Source organism: Bacidia gigantensis (genome assembly GCF_019456465.1).
Source record: "Bacidia gigantensis strain McMullin 20006 chromosome Unknown contig_180, whole genome shotgun sequence".
In the NCBI taxonomy this organism is placed as follows: domain Eukaryota; kingdom Fungi; phylum Ascomycota; class Lecanoromycetes; order Lecanorales; family Ramalinaceae; genus Bacidia; species Bacidia gigantensis.
This window is the reverse complement of record NW_025408596.1, coordinates 1,775,634-1,795,977: the sequence shown is the minus strand read 5'-3', so window position 1 is coordinate 1,795,977 and position 20,344 is coordinate 1,775,634. Positions and strand designations below refer to the sequence as shown.

General features: G+C 49.4%; 9 protein-coding genes across 9 annotated transcripts; 6 read left to right on the top strand and 3 right to left on the bottom strand.

The window, feature by feature from the left end:
* Window positions 1-24: 24 nt before the first annotated feature.
* Window positions 25-1,766, bottom strand: KY384_003463 (uncharacterized protein; the record flags this gene model as incomplete). The annotated part of the gene is made up of 2 exons (XM_044811977.1): window positions 25-1,636; window positions 1,741-1,766. 2 exons carry the CDS (start codon window positions 1,764-1,766, stop codon window positions 25-27), a joined length of 1,638 nt encoding a protein of 545 aa, XP_044671110.1.
* A 1,527-nt stretch (window positions 1,767-3,293) lies between these two features.
* KY384_003462 (uncharacterized protein) lies at window positions 3,294-5,069 on the top strand (the record flags this gene model as incomplete). The annotated part of the gene is made up of 3 exons (XM_044811976.1): window positions 3,294-3,829; window positions 3,879-4,226; window positions 4,289-5,069. The coding sequence occupies 3 exons, from the start codon at window positions 3,294-3,296 to the stop codon at window positions 5,067-5,069; spliced, it is 1,665 nt and encodes a 554-aa protein (XP_044671109.1).
* Window positions 5,070-5,098: 29 nt separating this feature from the next.
* On the bottom strand, window positions 5,099-6,076 carry KY384_003461 (uncharacterized protein; the record flags this gene model as incomplete). The annotated part of the gene is made up of 1 exon (XM_044811975.1): window positions 5,099-6,076. The coding sequence occupies one exon, from the start codon at window positions 6,074-6,076 to the stop codon at window positions 5,099-5,101; it is 978 nt and encodes a 325-aa protein (XP_044671108.1).
* A 702-nt stretch (window positions 6,077-6,778) lies between these two features.
* On the top strand, window positions 6,779-7,399 carry KY384_003460 (uncharacterized protein; the record flags this gene model as incomplete). The annotated part of the gene is made up of 1 exon (XM_044811974.1): window positions 6,779-7,399. One exon carries the CDS (start codon window positions 6,779-6,781, stop codon window positions 7,397-7,399), a length of 621 nt encoding a protein of 206 aa, XP_044671107.1.
* Window positions 7,400-7,632: 233 nt separating this feature from the next.
* Window positions 7,633-11,586, top strand: KY384_003459 (uncharacterized protein; the record flags this gene model as incomplete). Its single annotated transcript, XM_044811973.1, has 5 exons — window positions 7,633-8,174; window positions 8,226-9,236; window positions 9,755-9,830; window positions 9,878-11,151; window positions 11,445-11,586. The coding sequence occupies 5 exons, from the start codon at window positions 7,633-7,635 to the stop codon at window positions 11,584-11,586; spliced, it is 3,045 nt and encodes a 1,014-aa protein (XP_044671106.1).
* A 520-nt stretch (window positions 11,587-12,106) lies between these two features.
* Window positions 12,107-13,002, top strand: KY384_003458 (uncharacterized protein; the record flags this gene model as incomplete). The annotated part of the gene is made up of 2 exons (XM_044811972.1): window positions 12,107-12,198; window positions 12,264-13,002. 2 exons carry the CDS (start codon window positions 12,107-12,109, stop codon window positions 13,000-13,002), a joined length of 831 nt encoding a protein of 276 aa, XP_044671105.1.
* Window positions 13,003-13,570: 568 nt separating this feature from the next.
* Window positions 13,571-14,433, top strand: KY384_003457 (uncharacterized protein; the record flags this gene model as incomplete). The annotated part of the gene is made up of 2 exons (XM_044811971.1): window positions 13,571-13,662; window positions 13,761-14,433. The coding sequence occupies 2 exons, from the start codon at window positions 13,571-13,573 to the stop codon at window positions 14,431-14,433; spliced, it is 765 nt and encodes a 254-aa protein (XP_044671104.1).
* A 677-nt stretch (window positions 14,434-15,110) lies between these two features.
* KY384_003456 (uncharacterized protein) lies at window positions 15,111-16,113 on the top strand (the record flags this gene model as incomplete). Its single annotated transcript, XM_044811970.1, has 2 exons — window positions 15,111-15,202; window positions 15,276-16,113. 2 exons carry the CDS (start codon window positions 15,111-15,113, stop codon window positions 16,111-16,113), a joined length of 930 nt encoding a protein of 309 aa, XP_044671103.1.
* Window positions 16,114-17,256: 1,143 nt separating this feature from the next.
* KY384_003455 (uncharacterized protein) lies at window positions 17,257-18,256 on the bottom strand (the record flags this gene model as incomplete). The annotated part of the gene is made up of 2 exons (XM_044811969.1): window positions 17,257-18,029; window positions 18,130-18,256. The coding sequence occupies 2 exons, from the start codon at window positions 18,254-18,256 to the stop codon at window positions 17,257-17,259; spliced, it is 900 nt and encodes a 299-aa protein (XP_044671102.1).
* Window positions 18,257-20,344: the final 2,088 nt, after the last annotated feature.

The following is a 20,344-nucleotide window of genomic DNA, read 5'->3' as shown; positions in this document are numbered from 1 at the left end:
GATTGTTAAGATATTTATAAGACTTTACACTAAATCAATTCTGTCGTGAGCATCCTCCTTCTCCTCTTCTTTGCTCTCGATCTCTGCTCCTTCATCGACATCATAACGCCTCAACCTCCACCCTCTCCCTCTCAGTCGTATTTCATTTCCATCACTCCCACTCTCCACCCCATCCTCGCCCCCGCCCCCGCCGTCACCTTCCCCATCAGAACACCACCTCACTCCAATCCTCCCTCCCCCGCGTCCTTTCTTTTCCCCAAACAAATCCTCCGAGGCATCCACTTTCCCCCCCACCACCTCCCCGTCCTCGAAACATTCAGCCGTCAGTCCCGCCACGCTCAGCCGTGCTTGCACATCGATGACAGCCTCGTCCCTGCGCACCGCTCGGAGCGCATAAAGTGTGAGTCCGAGACCGAGTGCAGCGTACAGAAAGTTGAGCACGACGAGGCAGAAGAGCGGCGCTTTGGGGACTCTGGCCACGAGCAGATTGTGCCGGATCTGAGCGGAGTGGACTGGTGTGGTTCTCAGATTTGCTGAGAGGATGGCCATGGAGGCTTGGCTGTATGCGAGGGCGTATTTGTCTGCTAGTGCTTGTGTGGTTACGTTCGGCTGGAGTCCGGCGTCTAGGATGTCGGTGGCTAGGACGTCGTCTACGCGGTAATGGAAGTATGGTTGGAGATAACCGAGCATTAGGGGGATGTTTGTGATGTTGGCCACTTGGATATCTGCTGGCGCCGCTTCATTGACGAGCCAGGAGTTGTTGAGGAATGTGTAATTCGTGGCCCAGATGGTGTGACTGCAAAACAGCACCATGCCCAAGAACTGCCTTTCACCAGCAGCATTTTCGGTCACGATAGTGAGGTCAGATTCCTCGTTGAAATTGACCGATGCCATGGCAACTACTGGATATGACGGGTTTGTCATGTTCAAAGTTGGTAAATACTTGGTACCACCGCTGTCCTGAGGGTAAGGCGTGTTCCAAGGGATAGGTTTTGTGTACCTAGGATCGGAATGTAGTGTATGGTTTTCGAACGGGGAAGATTCGTTGCCAATGCCCACGGATTGTTGATATGTTGAGCCAGCCTTATCACAATTGACGGCTAAAGTATAGTTCAGCGACAAGCTCATGTCACACTGCTCTGTCACAGGCTTGCAGGTCGTACTGGCACCATAGGTGTGCGCCGTGAAGTCCAGGGGAGAATCTGAATTCTGTTGGATATCGGCAGGCACAATCAATACCATTGTCGAATTGATACCAGCATTCGAAAACTGTGTAATCTGAGGATTGAAAGTGCTAGAGGAATTGGAGAGAAATTGGTTCACCTTGCCATAATCTTTCAACGTATTGGTGTTGTTAATGCCATATCCTAATGAACAAGGTATTATGTTTCCTGCTGAGTGCTCCAGACCACAATCATAAGCTAATTGCGTGCTCCAGTAACCTCCCGACATAGATGTGCCTTGATACTTTATTGCGTTTTCGATCTCCTCGTCCTGGACCCGGTCGACAGCGTTTGGAACAAAATTTTTAATTTTGCCGTCGAAGCTGCCCACTCCGGTCAATCTAAGCGACCTGGAGATACTGACCGTTTCGGTGACTACATGAAGCCACGTGTCGGCGAGAAGGATCAAGAGGCTATACGACAATGTAAGCATCCCAATCACTACGCTCAGTACTTTTCGGGGACAAAAGTTGCAATGGGATGATATTGGAGGGGATATCACAAAGAGATTTCATACCCTAATCCAAATACAACTGTCAACATGAGCATGGTAGATTTGAACAAAGACCTCACAGCTGTTTCACGAGGACGCCACCCGAAGAGATACTTTAAGCACTGGTACAATATCGCGACGTTACCTAGCCAAGAAGAAATCGAGATCTCAGTATAGTTCGTGCCGCCGTCAGGTCGTACAGACACCTACACACCTTTGATCATCTCCAGTATCAAAGCAAACTGGTACGGAGAAGGTAGACCCTGTCTGTCGCTATCCTGCGAATGCTTGGAGATACTCGAAGCCGCGCGATAGGACCACAAGTGCATCAAGACCGCCCCCAGAATCGGGGTCAACGTGCTCGACCAAGTGGAAATAGTCAATAGCGTAGTCGCGTTCATTCTGACGAAGTATGCGTCCGACGAATTATTCGTCGTTTCGTCGGCGTTGAAGGGAAATTCTGTGGCCGACGACGGGCTGTTACTCGTAGAGCGTGCAAGCACCAGACCCAACAGCAGGGCTGGCAATAGCAGCATTGGAAGCTGGTCACAGATGAGTCAAGGGGGAAAGGGGGGCCAGACGAGGGTGGGTTCGAAGGGAGAACGTGCCGTCACGAGCGTGCCCCATAGCTTGATCCAATTCAAGTTCTTTTTCAATTGCTTCCTGTCTTTTCCCACGGCCATTTTTGGTGGATCCATACTGGCCTCATTCGCTCAGATGACTCAATGCCGCGTCTGAAAAGTGGTTGCCGCTGGCCCACTTTCCGGACGAGGTTTCTGGTGAATGTTACCAACTGGCATTCGTAACATACTTAGGACAAGAGCATGCGCGAGTTGATTGGCATCGAAGCAGAAATCGGCTACCTTATGAGTGAGTACTTAGGCCAAGACTTGGTTCTCGCAAGATATGCAGCTGCCCAACGCTACATCTCAGGGCGCTGCAGTCGAAGAGGCGCAGCCCCAGGGCTGTGCCAGAAAATACATGAGCGATTCTAATCCGGTCAAATCGCTGAGCCAAATCGGCCATGTATAATCTGCTTAGCCCTTGGTCGTTGTTCGACGTTCAGTGTACTTGGGGGCGGGGTAGAAGTGAGCTCCAAACTTGCAGAGTAGCGAAGAAAGTCATGGCCAGAGACTGCCAGCCAGCGAACTACGTCATCGATCTTCACTCTACCTTTCTTAACGGGCAAGACTCCTTTCACAACTCCCAAGAATGTGCGGATACCATGATGATGGAAGACGAGCACGACTTACCATATGACGTCGTGGTCATTGGATCAGGTAAACAAGCTCCACCAACTCCCCTTCAGGAGCGGATATCGTAAGACTGAGTGAGAAAGGCCTCTACGGCATCCAAGCAGCACGCACATACCTCGAAATCCACCCGTGCGCAAAATTAGCGATTATAGAGTCCGACGATGTTGTCGGCGGGGTGTGGAGCTCAAGTGAGTATCAACCCCATCACCCTCCTCCCCCCTCCCCCCCCCCTCCCCTACCACAGAGGAAACCACCACCTTCTAACCCCCCTACCTCATAGAACGCGTCTACTCATCCTTCATCTCCCAAACCCCCCTCAACATGTCTCGATTTTCCGACGGCCCCCTCCCCCTCCCCCCTGCCTCCCCACGCCCGCTTTCCCCCACCACCCCTATCAACTCCCACCCCCACCACCACCCCCACCCCTTCTGCCACGCAAGCCACATCGCCGCATACCTCGACACATACACCCGTACACACATCTACAACAACGTCTCATTGTATGATCGCATCATATTCAACACACGCGTAACCACCACCACCGCCTCGAAAGCCCTGCCCTCCCACCGCTCCCACCGCTCCCAGCCCCGCTGGTACCTTGCGTGCACGCCTCCTTCTGGAGGAAAAATGGTGATAGTGGGGACGAGGACGCTGATTGATTGCACGGGCCTGGCGTCCCAGCCGTCAATTCCCGCTGTGCAAGGGCAGGAGGGGTTTCGTGGGCTGTGTATTCATCAGAAAGACTTTGCGAGGTGTGAGGAGGGGGAGGGGATCTTGGCGGGTGCACCATGCGATGAGGATGAAGCTGGCGAGGGGCGGGGGGAGGGGGAGGAAGCACATCGTGGTTGTTGGTGGGGGTAAGTCGGCTGCTGATGTTGTTTATGCGTGCGCTACTGCTGGTGGTAGTAACGGTGATGGTGGTGATAGTGGTGATAGTAATTGTGGAGGGGGAGGGACAAATGTGTCGTGGGTGATTCGCGAGGATGGGAATGGACCTGCTGCTTTCTTGCCTAGTAAGGGGGCGGAGGGATTTTATTCGCGGTTTGTGGCCGGGTTCTTGCCTTGTGTGTTTGGGACGGGGAATGCGGGGGGAAGGTGGTGGGAGGGTATGTTGCACAGGACGAGAGTGGGGCAGTGGATGGTAAGAAAGATTTGGGAGAGTGTGGATCGGGGGTATAGAGATGGTGCGAATTTTGGGAGGGAGCAAGGTGAGGGTATGGGGAGGGGCTTTGAGGGGCTGGAGAGCCAGACGCCGTGAGTGCTTTGTACCCTTCGAAAGGTGAGGGCGGTGGGAGTAAGGCTGACTTTTGGAGTAGCGTGTTCTGGCAGAACGATAGCTCGGGGATCAATCAGCGAGAAGATTTCTGGGATGTGATTGCGGACAGGGTCGATGTGTATAGGAGGAACCTAAAAGCTATTGACGAGAGAGAAATCACACTGGCAGAGGAGAAGGGCACCGGGGAGTCAGGTCTGACGATCCCAGCGGATTTATTGATTTATTGCACAGGCTGGTCGCCACAATCTGCGCTTTTTGACGATGCGACGGCAGCGCAGTTGGGCTTGCCAGTGTCAATCAAATACAGCGAGTCGACGAATACGCCGCTTGATGTCGCCGCTGACGCGCAAGTATTGTCTGACTTCCCAGCTCTTGCACATCCTCCCATGTATCGTAGGATAGAGCCTGCCCTAACACCCTTTCGACTTTACAAGACGATGGCCCCAGTCTCGGAGAACGATGATCGATCCATTCTCTTTCTGGGTAGACTGGTCGTAGGCAACAATTTTCTCGTAGCGGAGGCACAGGCTTTGTGGGCTGTCGCGTACCTGGATGGCCACATCGCGTGTTCGCAGGAGGAGATGGAGCGGAGCGTTGCAGAGACAGTCGCGTGGAGCCGCCGTCGATACCTCAACAAAGGACAGCTTGGTATCTGGTTTTTCTTCGACGTCATCAAATATGCCGATATGTTGCTTGCACAGCTTGGTCTCGACAGCCACAAGAGAAAAGGTTGGTTTGGCAACGTTTTCTCGCCCCTTCGCGCCGCAGACTTGAAGAGCTTGCTTGGGGAGTATAACGCAAAGCACAAGTGCAAAGCTTGATGTACAACTCTGCTTGAAACTTGGTTGCTTCAGCCTGCTCTTCCAGCGGCGGCCCACTGTAGCCCATCATCCCACCAGTTAAAGAACGGCTCATAAAATTTGGTTCCATACTGGTGATGATGACTATGTCTTTTGCTTCCGGCCGCCCAACCTCTTGGCAACAGCTTATCATATCCCCACGCCTGATCCAGTCCAGAGTGTATGTCTACCAGGAGCCATACGAACATAGGGACAAACAAAGTGCGAGTGAGGACGTGAGAGCCAATGATGTTCAGCGAGAAGTTCGCCAATAGGACCAAGCCAAGTCTCTCGACTATGTCAAGCTGGTTCGTGATTTGTGGGTAGATCTCAGAGTGCTTGTGATGAATGGCATGAAGCTTGCTGAGGATTGGCAGTTTGTGGAGGGCTAGGTGAAACCAGAAAAAGACGGCGTCGTAAACGAGGATGCTTAGCCCAAGCTGACACACTAGCTGTCTGCTTGTAGGTGCCATTAGAGGAAGTGCCCTCTTTATTTGCAGCGGGGATCTCCAAGTAAAGTGGTGCAGAGTGGGAGCGAGAAAGTTCTCACTGATTCCTTCCGTGTTGATGTCGTAGTTGCCCGACAGAACAATGTCGCGTATCTGCACACCGCGAAATTTTTTAATCATGGTCAGGTCCATGAGCAGTAAAGGCGCGATATAGGTCAACCCTTCTCTTACGCGATGCTTTGGTCGTTGCATCTTGGGAAGAGATTTGGTATCATCCTGACTCTTTCTAGCTGCCAAGCGGAGCTGAGGGTTGTGTACGAATCGATAAGTGTAAGAGGCCTCTACGACAGCATAGATGAGGACCGTCCAGAGGGTCTCGAACGTCGAGGCTCTGTAGACCGAAAACTGGAGAAGGAAAGCCCAAGTTGAGTCGAGGAAGGATTGGTAGAGACTTGGGGCAAACACTGCGCTACCCAGGATCAAGCCAAGGACAAGGCGAGGCAATGCGACTGAGGAGCTTCCATCTGTCGGCCATGACATTCTGAGTCCAAGGTGGGCGCGCTGCTGAAAGCATGGTCAACAGGATTGTGTGGAGAAGGTGAGGCAGGAAGGAGACAGCGAAAATCTCAATGACGAAATCGTTCGTATTTATTACACCCGAAACTCTTGCAACTCCTTGGCATTTAAAAATGTTCCCCCCACCAGGTTTTCAGACTAGGCAATATCTTTAAACTTGAATAACTTACTCAATATTGCTTCAAAATTCAAAATTCTTGAACCTTTTGAATGCGCTTTTAGTAATCTCTTTATGTAAAGAAAAATTTTTAGTTTTGAGTAATTATTGATAGAGATAGAAAATTCTAGTTTTCAAGGAGATTGCAAGATTAAACCCCAAAATTCATGCATTTTTTCCAACTTTTTTCTACTTAATAAAACCTTTTGAAACTTGGACATATTAAAGAATAAGCTATAATCTTTAAGATGCTTCAACAACAATTGAAATTGAAGCAATATTAAGTAAGTTATTCAAGTTTAAAGATAATACTTAGTCTGAAAACCTGGTGGGGGGAACATTTTTAAATGCCAAGGAGTTGCAAGAGTTTCGGGTGTAATAAATCTTACAATTAGCGCCTGTATTATATACGACATCATCTTCTTCCACTTCGACGACTTTTCTCTTTCCAACGGAAGACTAACTGACCCTCCTTTACGGCATCAGCGTATGCAGTGGGCGTAGTCAGAATGCTAGATATTCAACTACGACCCTTCAAGGACCAGATCTTCGATCCTTGGTGTCGATACATCCCTGCGTCGATAACGCCCTTGTATATTACCGTTCTCGCATTCGCTTGCGGCTTACTGTCATGCTTGTTCACCACTCAGCAGCAAATCATTCTGTCCCTGTCCTTTTGGATACTGAATCGAGCACTCGACTGTGTTGATGGCGCACTGGCTCGACATCGGAAAGCAGCTTCTGACTTGGGTGGTTTTCTGGACCTCCTGGGTGACTTCATCGTCTACTCTCTAGTGCCAATTGCCGTTGCTGAGGGCTGGGATACCTCGAGACATACTCTCAGGGCAGTAACATTGCTGGAAGCATCGTTCCATATCAACAATTTCATCCTGTTCTACGTCGCTGCTGTCTCGGAGAAAGGTGCGAAGGATACGAGGAATTCCAAATCGAGGGAGCTTACAAGCGTCATGATGAAGCCGGCACTTATTGAAGGCACCGAAAGCGGCGTCTTATTCACCCTAATGCTCGCTTTGCCGGGCCACATTGGAATGTTGAGCTATGTGATGGCTGCATTGGTCACTGTAGGGATCTTGCAAAGGACGTTCGAGATCGTGCGAACGTTAGGCTAATGATGGGGATGTATGCGAGATAGCAGGCCGTCGCATTCTCTCTCGCAAGTAATACTTTCCAAATGCTGACAATTGATATCTTTTTCATCGATACCACTAGCCTTTGGCTTGGTGCGATGTCGTCATCACCCCACACGCTAGACAGGCCTTCTTCTTGACTTGATATCTCCCCTCAGGACCAAAATACTGACCTGGTGAGGGTTATGGAAGGCTCAAAGGTTCAAGATCTCGTTATGGAAACAAACAAATCGAAGCAAGCATTTTCAGAGCATGACATTGACTCACAAGATAAACACAACGGCGAGGGAGGCAACCAGCCCAGCTTTCTCGGCCATCATGATAGCGGCCTTGTACCTCAACCAGATGTGCCGTGGTGGAGAATCTCAGTCTCCTTGGCTGTTCTCTTCCTGAACTACTTTCTCGCTCAGTACGACAAATTCATCCTCTCATACTTCCAAGATGACGTGATCAAATCTGTACACCTCACCCAAGCATCTTACGGCATCCTATCGGGATATGCAACCGGCATTGTCTATGCCCTTTTGGCGCTTCCAGCTGCTTATGTTGCAGACTACACCGGAGCCCGAGTCTGGGTCCTCACTGTTGCCGCTCTATGGTGGAGTCTGTGCGCTATCTTCCAGGGCCTCAGCCACAACTTTTGGCAAATACTACTTGCCCGCATTGGCATGGGGATTGGTCAAGCGCCCGTCGAAGCACTTAGCGTGAGCTTGATCAGCGACCTCATGGGCAAAAGATACGTGTTCTTTGGCGAAAGGTAAATGTTTGTAAATTCGTAGTAGCCTGTGAGCTCTCTGACCATCTCCAGCGTTCTCTACGTCGGAGTCTACATCGGTGAAGCGGTGTCCGGACAGATTGCCACGGCTTTCACCAAATCCAATACACCCTGGAATACTGCCCTCATTGCTATCGGTATTGTGGGGGTAGTGGTTGCAATTTTCGTGCGGCTCCTCGTACGTGAGCCTCAACGGCAAACGTCCCTAGTGCAATCCAGATATCCTCAGACAATTGGCGAGCACGGCGAGAACTACGGTACGAAGAATAAACTCCGGCTTGCACGAACGGATGTACGAGCAACGTTCGCATACCTGCTTCGCATGCGGTCTTTTTGGCTCCTGACCCTGTCGGCCTCTTTTAGACAGCTTTCTGGAAATGTCTTTGGATACTACATGCCTACATATCTATCAACGCTCTATTCATCACATATTAATCTTCTCTCACGCTACGGCATCATTGTTGGCGTAGTCGGCTCCATAGCAGTTCTTCTTGGAGGACTTTTGACTTCGACATTCTGGCGTCAGACAAAGGTCTTGCCACTGTACTTGACAGCAGTTGGCGGCATGATCTCTTCTATTTTCGTCCTACTGATGCTCTTCTCGCGCAAAGCGTCCGACAACAGCGAAAATCAAGGCATCAAAGTATTGTACGGTACGATGAGCGTGGCATATCTCACTGCCGAACTATGGCTTGGAGCTATCAATAGTCTCATTGCACTGTTGCTACCACCTCACTACAAAACCTTCGGCTTATCGATATGGGCGGCGACCCAGGTACTTATCTACTCCGCCGGACCAGAGATCATTGGACTCGCAATCCGGAAGGTAGAGAGCGGGAGCTCAGAATATCTCATCAATACAAGAGTTGCACTCGCTGTGATAATCCCTACAGGCTACTGGCTCGCGGGAATTGGCTTTCTACTTGCGATACCACTCGTCAAACAAGACTTGGCGGGTGCATTCGTAGAAGGCAAATTGACAATACAACGACGGATGGCGTTTATCGCTTTCGCTGTCGTTCTTGCAATCATGGTCATTGTATTGTTTGTCATCAGTATTGTGTATCGAGATTGATAATTCATGCCTACTCTATTAGCCAACGCACTCTGGATGCGCCATTTACCGAACAGCGATGCAGTGGGAGGGCACCTAATTTGTGCTTGCCCACCCATGCCTTTAAACACAAATCCGCTTTGAGGTAGCGCAGGAATAGCGGGCTCGACTTGAGGGGCAAAAGTCTAGGTCATGACTCGACTCACGTTGGCTAATGCAGCATGCATGGCCATGGTGAAAAGAGGCATGCGATAGGCTGATTTCATACATCTGCAGGTGGGGTGTGTTGGCGCAATCATACGTCAAAATGCCGATCATCGTCGATCACGTCGAATGCCTGATGTTGAGCGGGGCACGCCGTAGGATATTGGTTTTCTCGACTTTGCAAGCTGGACAGATGAACTGTCTGTTTTCAAAACCAGGAAGGCGTCCGCAATCGTCAGCCAACATGGAGTATATCAGTATAGGCAAGTCTGGTCACAACATCTCGGCTGAACAATATCTCTAGCACGACACTTAATGCCATGAAGACGAAATTCAATGAAGCAAATAATTATCAATTTGTGTTCACTGGCCTTGTACTTGTACGTAGTCGTCTTAGGTTCCCAGTAAATGTGCTCTTACGTGACAGACTGTCCTCTACGGCATTTGCAAGGGGGCTTATAACCTCTGGCTTCACCCACTTTCGCGATACCCAGGGCCCTTCTTCGCTCGAGCTACGAAGATCCCGGTAGCAGTGAAGTCCTGGAACGGGAACTTGTCTCACTGGCTCAAAGCATTGCACGGCTACTATGACAGTGAAATAGTCCGCTTCTCCCCCGATGAAGTCTCGATTATCTCCGCGTCAGCATGGAAAGAGATTCACGGGCCACGTCTCGGACTACCAAAGTTCGAAAAAGACATGGTGATTTTTGCGAGCGTCGATAACATTGTCACAGCCCCTGGCGTAGAGCATAGTCGCATTCGACGATTGCTCAGCCATGCATTCTCGGACAAAGCTCTGCGAGAGCAAGAGTCCCTCATTATGACCCACGTAAACCGGCTTCTCGACGGCCTCAAGCGCCAAAACCAATCCATCGAGACTACAAATCTGTGCGACTGGTTCATGTGGTTTACATTTGACGTCGTCGGCGACCTTTCTTTCGGCGAATCCTTCGGCTGCCTCAGTCGAGGCAACTATCACCACTGGGTCAACTGCCTCATGAACAATCTCAAATCCGTTGTGTTCATCAGTGTGACGTACCGTTTCCCACCTCTGCAGAAGCTACTCTATCTCTACGTCCCAAAGCAGGTCATCCAAGACCGCCTCGAACACGAACGCCTCTCCATCGAGAAAATCGATCGCCGCCTCAATGCCGAGTCCGCCCGACCAGACTTCCTTTCCTACCTCTCCAAACACGCAGAGGACAGAGAAAAAGGCGGTCTCACAAGGAAAGAGATCTACGACAACTCCACCGCCTTCATCTCTGCAGGTGCGGAAACTACAGCTGCCGCCTTAGCCGCTGCTCTCTGGTTCCTCGATCAAAACCCGTCCTGTCTCGAAAACGTCAGGGAAGAAATCCATGAGAACGTGGATACGATCGATGAGCTCACTATCGCAAAGACTGCAGAGCTGAAATACTTCAACGCTGTCATTGACGAGACGCTGCGTCTCTACCCGCCCGCGATCGCGGGACAAGCCAGAGTCGTGCCTAAAGGTGGCGCGGTGGTGAGCGGGAATTTCATCCCTGAGAATACCGGTGTTATCATCAATCAGTATGCTGCGAATCACTCTACCAGAAATTTCAGGGAGCCAGAGGAGTTCGTACCTGAGAGGTGGCTCGGCCTGGATGAGAGGTTTGAAGGTGATAGGAGGGAGGCTAGTCAGGCGTTTTCTATCGGCGCGCGGAATTGTTTGGGGAAGAAGTGAGTAGCTCTTCGCCTGCTTGGTCGTGTAATAAGGGAGGGATGGGGTGCTGATGGTGGTTTAGTCTGGCTTTGGCGGAGATTCGGTTGGTTCTCGCGAGAATGCTGTGGACGTTTGACGTCGATATGGGCGATGAGAGGAGTAGGGACTGGACCAGGCAGAAGGGATGGTTCACGTGGGAGAAGCGGCCGTTGTATGTCAGGTTGCGGGAACGGAATGTTTGAGAGGTGGCATTGTTCTTGGGGAGTGCCGTAGGGTGCGCCGCTCTGCAATACTACTGAGGAATCCTTAGGGAAGGATGTTCTGTTGGTGAAGACGAAACACAGGATGAAGGTATCATGACCAAGGTTGTGGAGAATCACAAAGAGATTGATGGAGTTATAGGATACCACTCTGGCGAATCTTTCCCATTTCAACACGTCGAGGCGATATAGAGTTCTCATCCTTCTCACCACCTGGATTATATTCGCTACCTCATTCCCATCCCCCATCACCCCCCTTAACCCCACACCTCCGCATCCCCTTCCATGTGCTGTACCCACGCAACCCTCCCAGCAGCCCTTTATAGCCCATCTTGCTTTCACCCCCCCTTGAACCCCAATCGTGGATTTAAGGCAAGTCTTGGGTCTACATATTATTGAGAGTATTGGAGGTGTGTTGCTTTGGTAGATGACTCTGGGCTTGGCTGCCTGTTTCTTGCTTTTTGGTGGTACAAATCTTGAAATGCCGTCGTACAATATATTGTGACGGCTACCATGTGCCCTACGTCCGCGTTCGACTTGTTGTGCATTTCATGTCACACAGTAGGCTCTCTTAATCCTTCCATTTTCTTGCTTCTTCCTTTTACATCCATGAACACTGCATACCTTTCACAGTAGCTAACTAAACAGGAATAGATCGTCATCGTCCTCGTTCTACAACCTCACAACCTTTTACACTACCCTCCTTGTAAGAATGGCAGCGTTACCATTGGAGCTGATCCTCGAGATTCTTAAATTGTCCATGGTAGGTACAAGCCTAGTAGACTTGGAGATGCTTGTTCTGGGGTGAGTGCCAGTGAATTCCGCTTTATTGGCACGCACATAGTCTGCTAAGCACCCCTGTATCACAGAAACAAAACTACGCTATGCGGATCTCCGATCGTCAACGAACCCTTCGCAGTTCAGGCACTGAAGGAGCACCAAAATGACTGGGCTGTAGCTAACAGCATATGCCACGCCTGGAGACAGATAGGAAGGAAGGCATTCTTCGAATCGAAAGTCTTCCTTATTGGGCCAAACCTGATGAAACGCCTCAACACAGGGAGGGTGAAATCGATGAGTTCCGAAAATCAAACCCTGCTCTTCACACATCTGCGTCGCGTCATTATTCCCGTCCCTAGCATTTTACCACTTGAAAGGAACGGCAGCGAAGCTCAATGGCTCAACTTACACCATTTCAATGTGCTGACTGGAGTCCAAAGCGCGCAGCTACTTTTGTTTGCCAACTGGGGTCGTAACGAAAAGATGTTTGTTGGGAAAAAGCACATCACGCAAGATCTACCAAATGCCACCGACGTACCATTTCCAGAGTCTTTCCTCCAAGTCCTGCAGGGAGACATTGGTTTAGACACCGATCGAATTCAACCCAGGTTCCTGGTCTCCTGGAGCCGATGCCGCGAGTTATCATGTGATGCGAATGAACTCGCAGACAGAGAATACGCCTTCTTGTTCATGCTATGGGTAGGTTTACGGCGTTTCACTGACCGGGGGTGCGACGGCGGAGTTTTCGTTCGCCTTACCACGGGGAGGAACGACAAGAGTTTGTTCGGAGTTTTCCTGGTAAGATCTACCCCGAAAATGGCGATGTGATGGCTGACTGGTCGTTAGAATCAATTGATTGATTACCGCGTTGGAGAAAGCTCTCGAAGTGGAATCTGGACTCGCCTCTCCCAAAATACTTACGGCCTATGTATATGGAGAAGGCTTTCAACGTAGAACAGGCAGCCACACACCAGACCACGGATAACAAACATCAGCTAGGGATACCTCGGAATCTCTAGAGTATTCTTGACCTCTTGAGCACAAGTGAGGTAGTCTTTCCGCTGAAAGCTTATTGAACAAGACACACAGCCTACACATCAATCTCACATAACTCCCACCCCATCTCACTTCAGATCATACCTTTGAAGCACTCATGGTCTTTCTGCATACGTAACAAGAATTCACGAGACCAACCCACTTCATGAATTCCATGCGGGGCTGTACAACATGACACACCTGTAAAACTTCATTCTCCCAGCGTGTCGTACAACCCTTGCCACCACGTCTCTTTATTAGATCCTTCTCCTTCGCTCTCCTTCGCCGACTTCTACTCATTCTATCTATCACATTTCATACCTGAATCATTCCCGTAACGATCAGTTGCTTTCAATCTGTCATGACTTCCCTACCTCTCGAGCTCATCTTCCAGATCCTTACTTTGTCTATGTCAAACTATCAGCCAGTCGACCTCGAGGTGCTTGTTTCCGGGTAAGCACAGCATTGGCACACTCCTCCCCTAGGAAGAGCATCTACTAAAGTCTTCGACCTTGCAGCAATCGGGCCCTGTCGACTAAAAACTCAATCAGTGACAAAGGAACTATCAAATTCGTCGACTATCTCATGCTCGTCGGAGCTGAAGCGCAGAAAGAACACCAGCACGATTGGGTCATCGCAAACTCCGTATGCCATGCATGGCGACATGTCGGAAAAAAAGCCTTCTTCACGCAAAAGACCTTTCTAATCGGGCCGAATTTCATGAAACGGCTCCATACAGGTAGGGTCAAGACATTAAGCGCTGAGAATCGTGTTCTGCTCTTCAGCCATCTTCGTCAATTGATCGTGCCCATAGCTGGTACTCTGACATGTGAGTGGACCGCAAAACGGACTCAATGGCATAACCTACCCCACTTCCATGCTCTCGCCGGATTACAGAGCTTCCACCTCCTACTGCTAAAAGGCTCCCAAAGATATCAAGCCGCAGACCTGCCAGACGCCTGCGAGGCGCTGCTACCCGACTTCTTCCTCTGTTTCTTGAGGTGCTTACACCTTGATGTCGAGAGGCTTAATCCTATGTTGTTAGTAGCCACAACGGAACTCAGAACTGTCAACATCAAAGGCTGGAACTTAGACTGCTTAGCAAGGCAGGAATCTGGTTATGTAAAGGCATTACCGAAATTGGTGTTCAATTACGGCCCTTTGAAGGAATACATCATTTCTCGTTTCCGGGAGGAAGGGCTGGATACAAGTCTCGTGGAATAAAACATACGTGTGGACTTTTGTCGGAACTTTCCAGAGTGATTGTATCCTCAGAATGGTGGTCAGATCGTGACGTAGACATGAGACATGGAGACTCGGTGGCTTGAAGTGGTACAGAGAGGGATCATTGGAGGCTTTTGTGGTTGTCTACAGTAGTAATAGGCCGCATCAAAGAAATGAAAGGGATCCATACAATGAGGTCTCTGCACTAGGCTCAATAGTCACATTTCCGAAAGAGACCGACTTGGACAACGTGACAAACAGCATAGAATTGCATCCCACAAGGGCCAAGGTGAAGCCTCAATATGAAGCCTGCTGGAGGATTTGCGTGGATACAAGGCAGCACGCACATAGAAGGGGAGGTGGAGGTGGGGGAGCGGAGGGATTGAGGTAGTGAATATAATTCATTGACTGAGAACCGCGTTGGAGAAAGATGTTGAAGTGGAATCTAGACTCGCGTTATGAGTTCTATGCGGCGCTGTACAACGTTACGCATCTGTAACATCTCTTTCTCCCAATGTTCGAAAAAGGTGGTACAATCCTTGTCACACCACATCTGTGTATATCTATTCATTACCTCTCCCCTTGTCCTCCTTCTCAGGCTTCTACTCATTCAATCTTTCACATCACCACAAACACATACCACAAGAGTATCATTCCAACATAGCATTCAACAACCCATGGCTTCGATACCTTTAGAGCTTATCCTCCAAATCCTCACTTTGTCTATGCAAAGCGTCCAACCCGTAGACCTTAAGTTTCTCGTATCAGGGTATGTACACTTCTATCCTCCGCAAATACCAAATGCCTATCCAGACATTCTACTAACACAGCTGATTCTGCAGCAACAAAGTCGAATCAAACCCGAAGCCCAACACAGAAAAAGCTCCGAACTTGCTGCAGTATGTCGGAGCTGAGGCGCAAGACCAACATCAACATGATTGGACAATTGCAACCTCTGTGTGCCATGCGTGGAGGAAGATCGGGAAGAAGGCTTTTTTTCAACAGAAGGTCTTCTTGATCACACCTGGCTTCCTCAAACGACTTTATGAAGACGAGAAGTGCCTGAGCTCTGCATCTCGAGCTGCTCTTTTTAGTCAAGTTCGGCATGTCATCGTCCTTGTCCCGTGTTCTGTGGGATGGGTAAAATGCGTAGACCGGGACCAATGGCTTGACATTTCTCATGTCCATAAGCTCATCGGACTCAAGAATTTTCACCTACTGCTACATCACGATCACAAAGATTGGATTCAATACGCTGATCTACCAGACGCCTACGACGTGGCCTTGCCCGAATTCTTCCTCTATGTCTTGGAACGCCTCCACTTGGACATCAACCGCCTGGAACCAAGGCTCCTCGTATCCAAAACGGCATTCAAGACAATAGCATTGGGCGTGAAAGAAGTGGGTCAAACTGCATTCTGGTATATGGAGAGATTACCGAACCACTTGATTCATGGCGACGATTTGGATGATTACAGCTTCCCTCGTTTCACGGAGGAGGGAGGAGATTTCGCTCATCTACTTCCTTACCATCCTTGGCCGACTCCAGAACAGGAGGAGTTTTTACAAACCTTTCCAGGTTACCCGTACCCAGAAGCGGGTGATCGTACTCCCTATCTGACGGGTGGACCACAAAGGGTACCCGAAAGAACTGGGATCTTCGAAGATGACTGTTCATGAGATTGAGACCTCGACCTAGCCCTTGGGTCTATTTCAACTAAAACTTCGGAAAGCACTGAGTATAACACTAACTTCTTCCACCATTCAACCAGCATCATACCTTCATTGGCTCCAAGCCTCTGACTTTGTACTAATTCTAGACAGCTTGAAATGGGCACAAACAAACCCACACGCTCCTTTAGATAGTCTCAACAGCTTTTTACCCCATTAATGCTTACACTCCCTCGATCTGTCTCATAGACATCTCAACAACAATAAGAGCCCGAGATAGAAATGATCTATGTGACTCCTACCGAGTCCAAGTCCAAAGCTTCCACGTTGCAGTCCATGGTCCTCACGCATACGCATCATTGCACATATGAGTTGTGAAAGAACGTCGTCCTTGAGTGCGATAACGCCGCCACTTGCACTAACCAGCTAATCCTAGAGATCTTTATTTCACCGCTATCAGAATCTTTATGGGAATGCCATCTCGTGGTGCATCCCTCTCTCGAAATCCTTCGGCCATTTCACTTATCCAAAATCCCTCCCTCGCACTACGCCATCGTCTTACCCTACTCCCTAAATCCTAAATCCTGAAATCTCTTTACCCTTGCCCTCACTTCTTTCTCTACAATGTCTTCCTAGAAAACGCATCCTCCCGCAATGCTAATCCGCCTCCCACATATTCACACTAACTACTCCCGAACATCCTATACTCGGTCCCCAACTCCCATTTAACCTCCATCCCCACGTTTAGATACCCAGATTCCCAAATGTCCAAACCCAGCCAACCCACACCCAGCACCAATCCAACCAATACACATCCCTTAGCCTCCTTGTGTTTGACAGTGTGTTCACTTCCTTCAACATCACTGCTTGCTGGGGGAGAGATGCATGTTTATTTCAAAAGTAGATTAATTTCATCGACAGAGCCTTTGTGATGTCGCAGTAATTGGCATGGAATCTAGGACAGCAGGTTGGTTCGCTATTGAGAAAGACCTCCTTTTGCTCTAAGAAATACATGCATGATATTATTTAGTAGGCAAAGCCTCGTATGATGACCGCCAGGTGCCATGTCTTCCTGGTCCCTTAGTATCCATCGTTGGAAGCGTATCTTGGGCTCCCATGCTATTGTCGTAGGCCACTGGTGTCGTCACGTATTTAACGAGGGAAGCGCGGTCGTTGCGGGATGCGACGGTATCCCAGTCCAATAGCCATTGTCACGAACAGTTCCAATTTATCCTGTGCGCGCCGACGTTCGGGAGAGAACACACCCGGGAACTGCTTGTCAAGGGCTTCCTGATCATCTCTTATCAATGCATCCTTGGATCTCAACCACGCGTGCACTCCAGCGGGCGTCAGCTTCCCCCCGATAATCATCATTGTCGCAAATTCCCAATCGACAATGCCCTCGTCGCGCATCCCTTCATAATGGGGTCGGCTTTTAGATACCAGAAGCTTTGGTCGGAGGCGGTCTGTGTCCAAACCTATCTCTGCAAGCGTTTCGAGGAAGAACCTGGGTACCTTTACGTTGTGAGCGTTTTGCCAGTCGTGGTTTTGTAGATATTCCTCTTCGCTGATCACATCAAGAAGTAGGAAGAGGTCCTCGAGACCGGTGAGAGCATTGAAGTATTTGAGATTCTGCCAGTAAGGCACCACCATGGACATTTGCTTCTCGACGGTGCGACTGGGCACTAGAACAATGACGTGTCGCAAACTCCCCAGGGCAAGTGCTTGAAACGTAAGGTCTATTGTAGTCCCGTCATCCTCACTGAATCGCTTCATGAATTCCGGTGAAATGAGCACGACTTTTTCTGCAAAGAAAGCCTTCTTGCCAATCTGCCTCCAGGCGCGGCAAACCGAGGTTGCTATGATCCAGTCGCGTTGGTGGCTTTCTGGTAACGGAGGGGAAGCTGTAGGCACCATTGATCTATCTGGTCCTCTAAAAGGCGGGAGGGGACATTGACAATGCCATTGGGGGCAGCTGTACTCTCTTGACCAAAATGAGCTCTGAAATCAGAGGTGTTAGCTGACGTTTCGATTGCGTGGAGATTTTGCGTTTTGATACGCACAAGACAAATAAATCCAGATGTAATGGCTGGTCGCTTCGCATGGATAGCGTGAGAATGTCTAGTATGATTTCCAGTGGCAATGGCGGCATGATTGCGGTGAAAGATGATGACACGCAGATAGACAACTAAAATGCGTAGCTGTCGATTGCTACGCATAGACCATCGATGATGTCTGAAGAGTGATGGAGAGGACTCAGGTAGAGTCGTCAGGTACGATGAACGAAGAGACGTGTTGTAAGAGGCAAGTGTTAACCATCAACAAACGCGACCCAAGGTTGTACAACAACACCGATGCCAAGGATGTTCTCGCCACCCGGCCGTGGAACTCAACACTTCGGGCGCGGGGCCGGAGATATGATTCTCCAGATGTTGTTCAATGTCATTCCAGGCATGTCCTGGTACGTCTGTAAGAAATGCTGATTGCTTTTCGTGGTGACTTTTCCTGCGTTCAAAAGAAAGCTCTTAGAAGATCTAGTCCATATCGCTGATAAATTTGGAAAATGACCCGCCTAACAAGTGAATCCCTCGTACCCAGTCCATTCCAGCCATCGATGTCAAAATGGCCCTAAGACCCCGCATCATTTCGTACATCGTTCCTGCAAAGAGGGCAGGACCCCCTCCCCTTCCTCCCCGGATTTGCTTTCACCCACTTTGTTATACATTCGTTACCGAACGCATGACCGCAAGGCAGAGCGACTTCAAATTCTCCCGTTGAGTCAAAGGCCTCAGTGCATATCCCGCAGTCCCTCCCCGACGTGAAAGGTTCCTTTTCGACTTGATGTACCTTCTCTTGTCAATACATTCCGCGCGAGAAGATGGCTGGGGAATGGACTTACATCTGTATGGAAAGAGGGCCAATGAAATGTATATGTCGTCCTCCCAGAGCTCCTCGTTCCAAACGTCATACTGATTGGAAAGATCCAGTGGTAGTCGTCCAGAAGGTCGGGAAGTTGTTTTTCGAGGATCAGTAGTAGTAGAGTATTTACTACTGCACAAGACAAATATAGGAGTGTCATCTGCCAGTACAATTGGAGTAGGACCGTACATATTATCAGAGGAATGATATAGAGTCGCCTATGTTCATCATAAAATGCTCTGACGCCTTCAAGTAAGGTCGCAAGTTTCTGCAGCGTTATCCTGATCATTGTCGATGTCTACCCAAAGTTACTGATGGTGTAAGAAGCTTGATTTTGTATCAGAAATGCGATTTTGAAAAGGGATTATAGCAGTGGCTTTGAGGCGTCAGTTCAATGAACCTTATCGCTGCTTTGAGTTCAGAGGCGAGAGTTCTTGAGATTGACTTCGCAGATTGAAGGCTTCACGCAGGGTCCTCCTGGTGGTCCAAGCTGGATGAGTGGATTTGAGTTGGAAGAAGTTTTGAGTCGCAGTCCTGCACACAAAGAAGCTTGCGTCGGCGAACATAGCGAAACTTAATATCATCCACGTTAGGACATAAGCAAGCCCAAGGAGCCACGCATGAAGGGCGATATTCCACGTGAGAGAGTCCGAGAAGCCTCCGAAAATGGTCTTCGGTAGCAAGTAGTTGGGGCGGTATCCCAGGAACTCGCAGTCTTTCAAGGGTCAGCTAAAGATGTTATCAATCGAGCCATTCAGATTACTCACATAGCGCGAATGTGAATATTGCAATTAAAACGAGCATTTCTTCTGTTGGTGGTCCGAACGCTTGATTACGGCGAGCTAAGTTCTAAGAGAGGAGGTGGTACCAAGATGAAGATATATCCGTATTTGCTTAACGATTACTTATTGTTTAATTGTCACTTCGAACAGTAACGCGTAAGAGACCGAGTTTGTTTTGAACAAAGGACTGGCGTACGCGGAGCGTGAACGGCGCGATTGAAACAATGAACTTGACAAATCACAGTCGTCGCCACATTGCTAAAGGTGACAAAGATGGCCAGCCAATAAAATGATGAATGATGAATAGTAGTCGTAGTGTTAAGTTACAAAGAAGCTACCTGGTCTATTGGCCTGGCTATATACCCCGCACTGCGGCGATAGCAAACAACCTCATCGGCTTGTTACATCAACGAAAGAAAGCAGAGGTCTTGGCCAGAACACGTGTCGTGTGCACATCGAGAGCCATATCTTGAGGCTCGACTTTATGATACATGTAGTGAACCGCTGTGGCATTCATTGGCATAGATTCAAGTTCTGGC